Source organism: Rattus norvegicus, chromosome 4, assembly GCF_036323735.1.
Source record: "Rattus norvegicus strain BN/NHsdMcwi chromosome 4, GRCr8, whole genome shotgun sequence".
Taxonomy (NCBI): domain Eukaryota; kingdom Metazoa; phylum Chordata; class Mammalia; order Rodentia; family Muridae; genus Rattus; species Rattus norvegicus.
The window spans coordinates 150,998,390-151,011,525 of NC_086022.1; the positions used below are offsets into that span (position 1 = coordinate 150,998,390).

The 13,136-nt window shown below is 42.2% G+C and overlaps 1 protein-coding gene across 14 annotated transcripts in view; it reads left to right on the forward strand.

Annotated features, from left to right (window-relative positions):
* Positions 1-1,431: 1,431 nt before the first annotated feature.
* The window catches only part of Zfand4 (zinc finger AN1-type containing 4), a 72,122-nt gene continuing 60,417 nt past the window's right edge, over positions 1,432-13,136 (forward strand). For 4 of the 14 annotated variants that reach the window (XM_006237141.4, XM_039107167.2, XM_039107172.2 and 1 more), the window contains exons 1-3: positions 1,572-1,987; positions 8,429-8,574; positions 10,814-11,113. In XM_006237141.4, the coding sequence (XP_006237203.1) occupies positions 8,559-8,574; positions 10,814-11,113 (316 nt within the window). In that variant the 5' untranslated portion in view covers positions 1,572-1,987; positions 8,429-8,558. The other 10 variants (XM_063285661.1, XM_039107177.2, XM_063285660.1 and 7 more) reach the window with 9 other exon arrangements.

Genomic DNA, 13,136 nt, shown 5'->3' on the forward strand with positions numbered 1-13,136 from the left:
ATGCAGAGCGAGCAGCTGTCAGACAGCTGACTCAAAGGTTTTGCTGTGTTGGTGTTCTGAGTGCTGTGATGGTCTAGGCAGGTGAAAAAGGAGGTGAAAGGTTCTAAGCCCAGGAGAACTTTCTACTGAATCCCAAAGATGGGGCTGCAGTCTTCTAAAGGGAACTGTGGTCCTCTGCTGTCTTGATATTGTAAAGAAATTTTATTGGAACACAGCCATTCCATCATGGCTACATTATCCAGCTGTATTCAGGCTACCTAAGTCGGAGTTGAGTACTTGCAGGAAATGGGATGGCTTAATTGTAGGCAAATTTTTGCCTTTCTTAGCTTTTGTCCTCCTCTGTCTGCCCCTTACAATGGTAGGTTACGACAGTGATATGACTTGATGAGGTAATGGAACTTAAAGGAGAGGCTAAAACATCTAAGCTCATCCACTGGATGCTAGAGCCTCTGCTCTGAGTTATTTGTAACCACGATTTCCAGCGCAGGCACTGTTACCCTGTTCTCTTGTTTGTGTTACCATACGATGGCTCTGTCCTCAGTAGAGCTTCAAGTTACAAGCCCAATCATGGGCTGTGTTTAAGAGCAAGAGGATGACAAAAGCCCAGGGCCTCACTGTACCACCCACCTCAATAGTGAGTTGTTGAAACTAGTGGCTCAAGTCTGAGGATAATGGGAGGGTGAGAAGACTGATCGGGGCCAGGGTTCTTTCACAAGTTGACTTCGAGGGAGAGGTTTCATGGTCCTATTCTGCAGTCCACCTAGTAAAACACTTGAGTTGAACTACCTGTGAAGGGAATGAAGCAATAGGGTCTAACCTATATGGACGGCATATATAATAAAAAGCCAGTAGTGTTATATCCCACTTCAGCAACTCGGTGCACAGCAAAAGCATGCTAGGATTTGAGGCCAGGGTGCTACCTGTGTGACTAATAATCTTCAGTATTTGCTCAGTATATGCAAGAGGCATAAAGAAAGTCACAAACTCTTATAAACAAGTCATGAATGTCCCCATTTTGCAGATCACACAATTGAGTCAGAAATATTAGGAGAACGTGGAGCACAGAAAGGGGTGACTAGCCTGGACGTCCTTATAAGTGTACTAGGCTCTGGAAAGGTCATGAGTGGATCGCAAATGCCAAGGACCCTCCTATCCCCAAAGAACCTTAGAAGTGCCCCAGCCAAGGCCCTCCTCTTTGGCGCCGGCTCTTCCCAGATACTGTGGCCCGTCTCCAGTTCTGCTGCCTTGCCCCAGACGGGTACTGCCACTAGTAATAAAGAGTCAACATCCGGGCCTCTTCTAACCGACAACCCTTCCTGAACGCCCGTGCTACCCGGGCGTCCGAGCAACCGCCAGCGTCCGAAGGCTAGGACCCGCCCCTCGCGGGCTGATTGGAGGGCGTCGGCAGCGCTGATCGGCGATTGGTGAGCGGTGTCACAAAGGGCGGGGCCGGAGCTTCGCGGGCCAGCGTCGGCCGGCGTCTCGGGCGCGCGCACTCCTATCGGCCTGCGGGCAGGCGAGCGAGCGAGCGGGCGGACGCGACCACCGGAGGGCGAGCGGGTGAGGGGCGCGGCGGGGCGGGGCGGGGCGCGGCCGGGAGGGCGGGCGGCTGAAAGGCCTCCTGCTCCTTCGCTGCCCTGGCAGGCAGGAGAGGTACGCCCGCCTCAATTGCAGCCTGGTCACACCCTCCACGCTTCTCTGCCTACGGACTCAGGACTCACAGACAAACCGGTCGCGCCCGTGGCTCCGGGTGCTGCTGACCGGACTTTGGGTCTGAGTGTAGCAGCACACCGGCACTTGTGCATCAGTCCCAGGCTAGAGTGTGACTCCAATCTGAAGCTCGATTTTCACGCATCTGTAAAAGTTCAAGAGTCACCTTTTAAAAAGGCTGCAATATATTGTGGGTATATTTATGTTGGGGGAAAATTTTAAAAACTAACTCGTCGTGTGACTAAGTTTCTGTGGACGAGAAGGAACCAAGTCCAAGGTACTGAAATTACTCCTTGAGTGAAGTTATTGCCGCTTTTGTGATTGGTTAGGTTTAGAAATTTAAAAAGATGAAAGAAATGTTTGAAATTCACTTTGGTTTTTCTTTCCCAGTTTTTAAGTTAACTTATCAATTTAAGCATCGTTTTATTTACTTATATAATTTCATATCACTCTTATGTTTTCATTGTCCTTGGTTTTCTGGTGCTCATTCATGAGGACCACGGGCCACTTTGAGCATGCTTGCCGCGGTACACTAGGTCATTGGCCCACTTGAACTTCCGCTTGGCCTTGTAGTATTCTGCTGTGGTTTAGGCCACCTGCACAGCCTTTTATCTTGTTACATTGATTTCCTTTGCTGAGAAGTGTAACACAATTGTTTTCAGTTACGGTTACCATCCTCGGCCCTTTTTGTGTATTGAAAATTATCCCACTGACTGGAACCAATCTTAATGTGGAAGTTCCCACGCCATCGATAATGTACCTACTGCAACACTGATTTCCTTCTATCTATAGTCACTTTATTTTCATTTCAGATCTGTGCATTGAGAAAATCTGTATGTTACCTGTGGCTATTTCACTGTACTGCTGTTTTGTTTTGTTTTGTTTTCTTTTTATAATGCTGGGGGTTTTGTTTTGTTTTGTGAAATTGCAGATTGGGTCCCAGGGCCTAATATGTGCTAGAAAAGTATCACCACGCTTCACATTGACTCTGAGTGTGTAAGGGTAAGTAGTGAAATCCAGACAGTGCCACTGTTTCCATAGTGTACTTGCAACTCCGACCCACAGTCCTGGCAGCACAGTTGTTGTGCTGCTGCTGCTGTTGGTTTCTCATGATTTCCCATGTCCTAGAACTCCACTCAGAACTGTGCCCTCAGCAACAGCGTTTCTTACTGCTATGGCATTGGAGCATTAGCTCTCTGCATAATTCAAGCTTCCTAGGAATGTTTTATATTAGAACTACGAAAACTCCCCTGTACAGGAGAAGTATCTCTGTGTACATGTTTATTGTGATTTATATGAATTCCAGTATAGTGAATCAGAATGTGCCTCCCGGAGGAAACTGGAGTATAACCACTGTTTCATCTCTATGACAGGATAATACCCTTTTGACTATTAATTTAGTCTAATCTAAGGATTAATAGAAAAAGGGAATTGTTTTGAATTGAATTTCACTGAACAACCTTTAATGCGTCCTAAAATGTGCAGAGGGCTGTAGTGACAGACACCGTCCCTCCCTTAGAACACTTGTAGTTTACCAGCATGAGGGACAGACAAGGAAGCTCCTGTTTTGATGGGTATCGTATATGACATGGGTGCAGAAGAGAGTAAGCATGAAAGATTTTGTGGGATCGTGGGAGCGAGGCTTGGGGAGGGGCCTGCTGGGCTGGTTATCACCCAGTCTTTGCACTGTGAGCAGGCATTCTTTCCTTTGAGGTGTGCTCCTATCCTTGGAGCTGAGCTTTCAAAGATTAGGTGCTTCTCGGGAAGCTATGTGTGGGGTTGACCTAAGCAGAACAAAACAGGAGCAATAAGACAGGGGCCACGACTAGAAGCAGAAGGAGCATAGGTGCTGCTGGGGAGTGTAGGTAATGAACATGAAATCTGTACATTGAAAAGTCTTTCCGAGGGGTTTGAACATTGTTGCACAGATGGTGGAAGCCATGATGGGGCCCTGAGCTAGAAATAATAGGATCAGTTTACATTTTCAAAGGATAGCTGTGCTCACATCCTAGGTTATTAGGAAACTGCCAGTTGAAGCCAAAACTGAGAACACCCACAGTTCAAAACGATATGATGGCTTGGAGTGATAGGAGCTCTCCATTCACTGGTGCAGGAAATCAGAATGATTTCGCTACTTTTGCATATTGTTTGGCAGTTTCTTTAAAAGAAAAGCAAACACAGTGGGGCTGGGGGGCTGGCTCAGCTATTGAAGGTAAAGCGCTAACTGTTAAGCATGAGGACCGCAGAAGGCGTGTGCAAAGCTAGGTACAGCAGTACGTACTGTGCTGTAAGGGCTGGGGGGCGAGGAACCCTCGACAGTCACCCAGCCAAGCTGAGTGGATGAGCCCATCAGTGACGCCTAAAGACTCTAAAATGGGGCTGGAGAGATGGCTCAGCAGTTAAGAGCGTTGACTGTTCTTCAGAGGTTCTGAGTTCAATTCCCAGCAACTACACGGTGGCTCACAACCATCTGTAATGGGATACAATGCCTTCTGGTGTGTTCGAGGACAGCTACAGTGTACTCATACATGTACAATAAATAATTCTAAAAAAAAAAGAATGTAAAGTGATAGAGGAGGCCATCTGACATTGACTGCTGGTCTCCACATGCAAATATATACCTGCATACAATGTACACACATGCACAAAAGGCTGAAAATACTCTTATATTAAAATCTAGCCTAAAAAGGTTAAAAAAAAAAACCACCAGTATGACCTGTGTACAGTTTTGCTTCACAATTGTCAGAAAATGGAGAATATAAGATATTTCTCAGGAGAATGGATAAATGAAGCTAATGGATACAGAAAATAGAATATAATTTAGTATTTAAAGGAAAGTCATCAAGCCACGAAATGGCACAAAAGTATGTATGGCTTAAATGTGTGTTCCTTAGAGAGACCACTCTGAAAAGGATGCATATTGTGAGATCCCAATTGCATGACAGTCTGGAAAGGATAAAGGTATGGAAACACTAAAGGATCAAAAGTTGGCGTGAATTTGAGGGATGGGATCAGTAGCTCCAACACAGAAAACTTAGACTACTGGGACAGACGACTCTGATACTGCAGTGGTACTGGGACAGACTAGTCTGATACTGTAGTGGTACTGGGACAGACTAGTCTGATACTGCAGTGGTACTGGGACAGACTATTCTGATACTGCAGTGGTACTGGGACAGACTAGTCTGATACTGCAGTGGTACTGGGACAGACTACTCTGATACTGCAGTGGTACTGGGACAGACTACTATGATACTGCAGTGGTACTGGGACAGACTAGTCTGATACTGCAGTGGTACTGGGACAGACTACTATGATACTGCAGTGGTACTGGGACAGACTACTCTGATATTGCAGTGGTACTGGGACAGACTACTCTGATATTGCAGTGGTACTGGGACAGACTACTCTGGTACTGCAGTGGTACTGGGACAGACGACTATGATACTGCAGTGGTACTGGGACAGACGACTATGATACTGCAGTGGTACTGGGACAGACTACTCTGATACTGCAGTGGTACTGGGACAGACTACTCTGATACTGCAGTGGTACTGGGACAGACTACTCTGATACTGCAGTGGTAAATATGTGATGCTTTTATGATGCCCACAGCTGTCAGATGTACACCAAGAGTGAGCCCTAGTGTAAACTTTGGGCTTGGGTGACAGCCATGTATGTATTCCTCACTTGTTAATAATGTACGGTGCTAGTGCAGACTTTAGGTTAGCCAGAGGGAGGCAGGAAAGGAACATGTAGGCGGAGACTCATAATTTCTGCTCTGTTTTGTTGTAGATTTAAAATTGTCCTAAAAATTGTCTTCTTATTTATAAGGGCAATTCATGTTTTTAGCTTAAATTTATTTCCCTTGCTAGCGAGGTCTTATTATAATAAATTCCAAGTGCAGCTTCCCCCCCTGCTTAAACAGAGACAATGGGAAGTAACTACTAAATAATGTGTTAAAATAGTACCCTTAGCTAGTTTTTAGAAACTTTCTCTCCTAAAGTTAAACAACAAATGGTCAAGTGTGGGAGTCAGAGATCCTAGCCAGTCAGTCCTTGAGAGTTGCTCAGTTGAAAGCTAAAGAAACCCCAGATTAAGTCCTAAACAGTGAACGGAGAGGTTGACAGGATAGAAGATGGAAGGCATATTGTCACTTGAAGCTGTCCTAGTGTTTGTGAGAGATCTTGGGTCCTTGAATGAATGGATGCATCATGGTGTGCTTTAAGCAGATGAGGACTGCAAGACAAGGAAACCTTTTGAGAGAGGGGCTATTTTTATATAAATTGAATTGCATGTGTCTTTGGAGTGTATGGATAACAGATGCCTAGGGTCATGCTTTTACAGTGATATTTATTAGCCAAACACAACCTTTGTAAAACAAGTGCACTTTTAAATACGTTTCTAGGTCAGTCATTATAGCAAATACCTATAATCCCAGCATGGGGGAAACGCAAGCAGGAGGACCTTAAGTATGAGGCCAATCTGGACTATATAATTAAACCCTGACTCAAAAATAAATAATAAATAAATGTTTATGAAAATTAGTGACCTCAGGGATACTACATATTCTTTGGATAGGAAACATTTGAAATAATTGTATAATTACTTTCACAATAGTATTAGCTTCCTTTTAGGTAGGGCTGCTTACTGATATCCTTCCCATGCTCTCAGGCTTTTCCCATACTGAAATAAACCCAAATTTTACTATGGGCTGGAGAAGTAGTTCAGTGGTCGAGTGTTTGCTTAGCATGCACGAGTCCTTGGTTTGATCCCAGCATCTAAACAGAGAAAGCTTACCTATCCTTAAGGAACATTTCCTAACTCATTCCACAAGGCTAACATGTCTAGACGTAAAGAACCAAACAGTGACATAAAGCTGCACGGGCTGGTTGAAAGGAAGATGGGAGAGGAGAGGAGGGGGGAAGAGAAAGAGGGGGAAAAATGCTGGAAATCTCTTAACAATGGATTAGACACAGGATCCTCAAGAGATATTTCCTAATCAAGTCCAGCTCTGTCTGTCTGCCCACCTATCTAAAGAGTACTATGTACACAAATGGAATTCTGTTCCAGGAATGCAGGATGAGTTAAAACACACACAAAAAATGAATGTAATATACCATATTATGAACAAGTGAAAACCATATCATTTAAATAGACACTAAAAAATATCTTAGAAAATCTGTACCTTTTTTGTGGTTAAAAGTAAAATGATTCCTAAGCAATGTGGGAATAATCAGGAATTTTTCAACCTGGATAAAGTTATATATGAAACCTGACAGCTGACTTATCTAAGGGTAAATAAAAGGCTCAATTCCTTCCTCCTATAATCAAGAAAAAGATTTTTCAGTTCACTCACTTCTAGTCAACATTGTACTCTAGGTTCTAAGGGCAATCAAATATGAAAAATATGGAGCATATATACTGGAGAGGAAGAAAAATATTTGTTCTAGTTTGCATATACGTTAAATACAGATAATCCTAAGGAATCCATTAAAAACTGTTCAAACACAATAGACACAGTGGCAGTATACAGACCAATATATATTGAAATAATTTGTATTCTAATACACAATCTATGAAGAAGAGAGCCATTTCCTAATCCCCATACTTAGTCAAGTTAGAGCAATCAGAACTGTGGGAGATGTACTAACAGGCCCGTGTAGTGAAATGAGTCAGAATTTACAGCCAGGAATTCAATGGGGTTCGCAGGCTTTCCAACAAATGATACTGGAAATAATTGATTTTCCCAGTGCAAAAGAATCAAGTTGGATCCCTATTCAGAATGAACACTAAACCTAAAAATAAGTTAAAACTGTGCAATTCTTGAGGAAAATGAGTGTAGATTTACTGCCTTGGGTTAGGTCAACTTTTCTAACTGTGACAACAGATGGCCAGCCTGAACTTTTTCAGTTGAGAATTGAATTTGAAAAGACATTACCAAGAAGTCAAAGGCCGGCTTACAGAACGGAAGAAAGTATTTGCCAATTCCATATCCTACATGTGATTTATATCTAGAATATTACCTATTGTGTAAAACAATTTTTAAATTTATATAATTTGATCACATCCTTCTTCCCCAAGTCCTTTTCCTCTCACCTCCCTCCCTCCCCACTCTGTTTTCTCATAAAACAAAAACCTTACACAACAAAACCAAGGAAACAAAATAAAATACGACCTCAAAAGAAGAAACAACCCCCACAACTGTAACCAAATAAGGGCATTCAAAAAAAATTATGGAGTTTGTTATATGTTTGGTCAACTACTTCTGAGCATAAGGCCTTCTGTGGAGTGATTGATGAATCCAGTGTTACTCCATTGACAGTTCAATGGATAACTTTTACCCTAGTAGCTAGGTTTCCATTTATTTTTAAACAATATAACAAAATAAAATATAAGATAAAAGAAAAGTTATCACATTGAAGTTGGGCAAGGCAAACCAACAGAGGGAAAAGAGCCCAAGAGAAGGCACAAGAATCAGAGACCCATTCGTTTGCACACTCAGGAATCCCACAAAAACACTAAACTGGAAGCCATAAGTGCAGAGGACCTGTGCCAACCCATGCAGGCCCTGTGCATGCTGCTTCAGTCTCTGAGTTCACATGAGCTTTGCTCCTGTTGAATTAGAGGGTTTCGTTTTCTTGTTTTCCTCAACCCTCCCCGCTACCCCTCCCCACCCTCATGCTCTCTTACACTCTTTTCCCCTCCTTTTCCACAGGGTTCCCTGAGGGCTGAGGGGAAGGATTTAATGGAGACATCCCAGTTAGTACTTCCATGGTCTCTCTCTGCATTCTGTCTGGCTGTGGGTCTGTATTTGTTCCCAGCTGCTGCAGAAGATAGCGTCTCTGATGATGGCTGAGCAAGGTGATCTATGAGTATAGCAGAATGTCCTTAGGAGTAGTTTTATTACCGCGTTGGTTTTTTTTTCTTTTTAAAACTGGTATTTGGCTGTATCCTAGGTTTTTGGTTACCCAAGCAGTGTCAGGTATGGGCTCCATCTTGTGGAGTGGCCCTAAGTCAAATGAGTTGTCTGTTGGTTATTCTCACCACTTTGCACCGCCATTGCCCTAGCCTTCCTTCCCGGTAATATACCATTGTAGATAAAGGGTTTGTGGTTAGCTTGGTGTTTATGTTCCTCTTAGCAGCATGAAGAGTACCTTCCTGTATCAAAGACACTAACACATAGAGGTGAAGACTCTGTGGGCACTAGCTCCTTATCTCTATGTTCGATGACTTATGTAGGCGTAGTTTTCAGCAATGGGGCCTGGCTGTCAATTTGTAGAGAGATATCTACAGTCTTGGCAGTGGTCTGGGTTGTTTGGGGCTTCTGTGGGCCCTTTGGCCAACAACTCAATTAGATGTAACTCAGTCCTGGTACTGAAAGCTTTATTTGGTGACAAGAAATGGCCAGCTGGAACTTTGTCTTCCCCCATTATTTGGTGATTTCATTTAGATCACATTCATGATACATATAAACCAGTGATAAAGACTAGGCAAAGGCTTCGAATATTCCCCAGGGGTGAGGTGCACAGGGCCGACTATCATCACGTAAAAGATGTTCAGAACCATCCGAGAGTGCAAATCATAGCGATGATGCACTACCACGCACTCACTAGGATAGTTTAATAAAAAAGACAATAAAAAGTATTGATAAAGACATGACCTCATAATAAACAACCTTCATTTGTTGTTTATTCTGAAATGGTTTGAACTACTTGGAAAACACTTTATAATTAAGTCCACAAATTGCTTAATGCAGTTGCCATGTGACCTAGCATACCTATTTCCTTCTAGATATGTATCACCAAGAAAAGAAAACGTGTCCACATCATAGCTGATTGTTCACTATAGCAATATTTATATTCGCTCCAAATTAAACCCCACCCAAACACCATAAACCAGTGCCTGGATAGATGCTATGCACCAGGTCCACACAGGGGACTACTGTTCATCCACCAGACGAATGAAGTGTTGATACATGGATGGACTTTGGAAACATTTTGCAAAGCCATAGAAGCCAGTTGCAAAACACCATATACTATATCATTTGTTTATGTAAGTGTCAGGAATGAGCAATGAGAAACAAAGAAATTACAGTAGTTGTTGCCTTGGACTAAGGGGCAGAATGGAAAAGTTGGAAATGATGGCTATTGGGTGTAAGGTTTTTGGGGTGGTGAAAATGTTGTAAATGTTGTGCAAGAAGCTTTTTGTCTCGCTCACTACTAGAACACTTGGTTGGCAGACTCAAAGCCCTTGCTCAGTCCCCATCCCTTGAAAGTAATGGTCGTGGTGGCTGGACATCTTCTGTGTTAAGGGTGAGTGAACTTTAGATGTCAAGTTAGTTTGTGGAATATGGATTATATCCCAACAAAACTACCTTGAAAAAGACTGCCTCATCTCTTCAGAAAGACACATTTGTGTAGTTTAAGCTTAGTTTAAGCTCACAAAGTTTTCACCAAATAACAGCAGTATTTCAGTGTGATCGCCCTTGCTGCTGGTTCTACACTCTTAACTTACTGTATGCTTCTTTCTGATGTGTTTGTCTTTCTACTCATTAGCTATTGTATACTTGGGAGATCACCTAGCGTCTTATAATTACCTCTTTTTAATGTTAGAATGGCTGATCATCTTTGAAAACCCAAATACTTGTTGGTTATTTAGTGGATCAAAGTTTAAAGGAACCTATGGATATACCATTTTTCTTATCCAGTGTAATTATATACAAGGACTCTAAAATTTTATATGGCTTAAAAGAGAAACATATTCTAGAAAAGGATGTACATATATTTGGAAAATCTTACAGAACCATACTTATTGAATTTGAATAATAGCAGAATGTTTGTTGACCACATGCTATATATTAGCAACAGTGCAAAGCTCTAGTGAGTACTGTAAACAGTCAAAAGCACGTCTATTCTTCGAGGTCAGTCTACTTCAGGAGTGATTTCAAAGGCGGGTACAGAAAGGCCACTGCTGGGCACAGTTCGTAAAGGTAATTAAAGTTCTTACACAGTTTGGAAGATGAGTGTGAGCCAGAGTTATTCAGGAAATGTGAGTGAAAGAGACAGATTTGTTTTAAAAAGCTAATTTTTATTTTTTTCAGGTACAAAACTCAAACATGAACAACGATACATATTACCAATGTTCAAAGCTGATTTGGGTACAATTGGAATACAGTTGCATACAACCTATTCCAGAAGAATTAGAAAAGTCAAAGTAATGGATAACAGAAAAGAGCCTCCATTCTTCAATGAGGATAACGTGGGACCATTTTATTTCAAGCTTCCTTTCTATGACCCCATGGAGCTCTTCATCGAGACGCTGACCGGAACATGTTTTGAACTAAGAGTTTCACCCTTTGAAGCTGTTATCTCTGTGAAAGGAAAAATTCAAAGATTGGAAGGTACTAGACTACTTTGTACAGTATGAGGATTAAGCGTCTTAAAAGTTTTTTTAGTCTTTGCTTCTGTAATATGAAGATTAAACATAAGGTTTTTAGTGGACAGAAGATGAATGTAAAAGTTAAGCATATGACATTAGGATGATAGGACACTAGGATCCCCACCATGTCTTCATTAGCTTCCAGCTTAGAGACCGCCTCCTTTGTGTTCCCGTTTTTCCACCTTACCCTCCACAAGATTGTCTCGGTTCAGTTCTCCAGCATCATGTTAATGGCATAAAATAAATATTTCAAAATAGTTTTTTAGCAAGGTAGGATGATGAACAAGTTGTACTGTAACTATTTTACAGTTGCTTTTAATGGGAAATATAATTTATTTCATTTTAGGGAACTTGCTTTTTTTTTAATACCACTTTATAAATCCTTTTGTACCATGTGGAGATTTCCTGAAAGTTTTGGGTTACATTTACATATATTCAAGTTCCTCCAACATAGCAACGATTTTAGATGACATGTAATATCTTTCTCTGGCTTATGTGCTTATGGTGTCATACGTAACTTTATGTTAAAATTTGTCTTCCAGATTTCAAATTACCATTTATAGTTGTTCAGTTTGGGCTAGAAAATTAAATTATTCCATATAATGCTCAATAGATCTTTGCTGGGAGAGTCAACTGGAACTTGTTTGTAATATAAGATAATAATTAGAACTGCTTTCCAGCCACCTTAAGTACAGAATTACAGAAGGACAAAATGATTCTGGGTATTGAGTGTTTGATTATTTGCTTTTCCATTGTCCCTCTTCCGTAAGGTAGTTTTAGGAGGTATCCAGTCTAGAACCACATCAAATAATGGCACATGCACTTCTGATTTTTTAAGCGACAAAGGTAGTGACGGTCATTGTGTTCTGCAGGAGACTTCAAAAGAACAGCCTTCATGAAAACTCAATTTTAATCCTTTTCTGGGTGGCCTTTGTTCTTCCTCACTGGATAAACATGGGAAGACTCTCAAGACTCTCTGAGATTTGGCTGCAGAGGACAGAGGGGGCAGTGCTTGAATTAGTCCTGCAGAGGAAGTGCTTGTTCCTCCAGAAGGCTTTTCCTTTCGGTAACTCTTGATGAGTTCAGAGCTAGGGCCTGGCGCGAGGGGAGATAGAAGGGCTCTGTGGAGGATAGGCTGAGGAGAAGACATGGTGACCTGGGAGTGACTGCACTGAAGCAGAGAGGACAGCAGTAGGTGACAGGAACTGTAAACAGGTCTGTAATGGGAAGAAGCAGCAAATCCACTGAGCAAATTAACAGGCATTTCCACAGTCACAGCTCTATGTATCTCATGTGTGTACATACACATGCATGGGTGCTTGTCACAGCATACCGGTGGAGGTCATAAACAACTGTGGAACTGGACTACTTCTTTCTGCTCTGTAGGTCCTGCCCATCAAACTCTAGCAGGCTTTAGTGGTAAACTGCAGACACCACTACCCACGGATCCATTCCTGCATGCTAACAATGTCTTGCTGACTCTCAGATTAATAATTCTTAATCTCAAAAATAGGAATAATGATAGTTATAATTGTTGGAAATGATCTCAGGATTACATGAATTACTAAATGTAAAATGCCCATTTTCCTGATCAAGGGGAAATGCTTAGCCTGGAGACAGTGTCATATGTGCCTAAGAACCTGATGTGGTGTGTGCTGTGTACTTGAGGAAGGCTGTACCTGGCTTTCTAACTCACTGCCTGGAGCTTACTAACAGAGCAGGGGTTTACGAAGGACACACCTTCCAGGAGGCATAAAAACACTGCACTAGAGTTGAGGAAGAAGTGTGTGCTAAGAAGCATAAGGGGCTATCCGGAGGAGCAGGTCCCTTGTGCCCTTAGCTTTGGTATTGCTGCTCCCTAAATAGATATTTCTCTCCTTTCGTCCCCTCCCCACCTTCCTCTGCATTTCCCTCCCCTGCCCTCCCTTCCTCTCAACTTCTTTTTTGAGACAAAGTCGTGTGTATCTTCCATTCCTAGAAGTGGT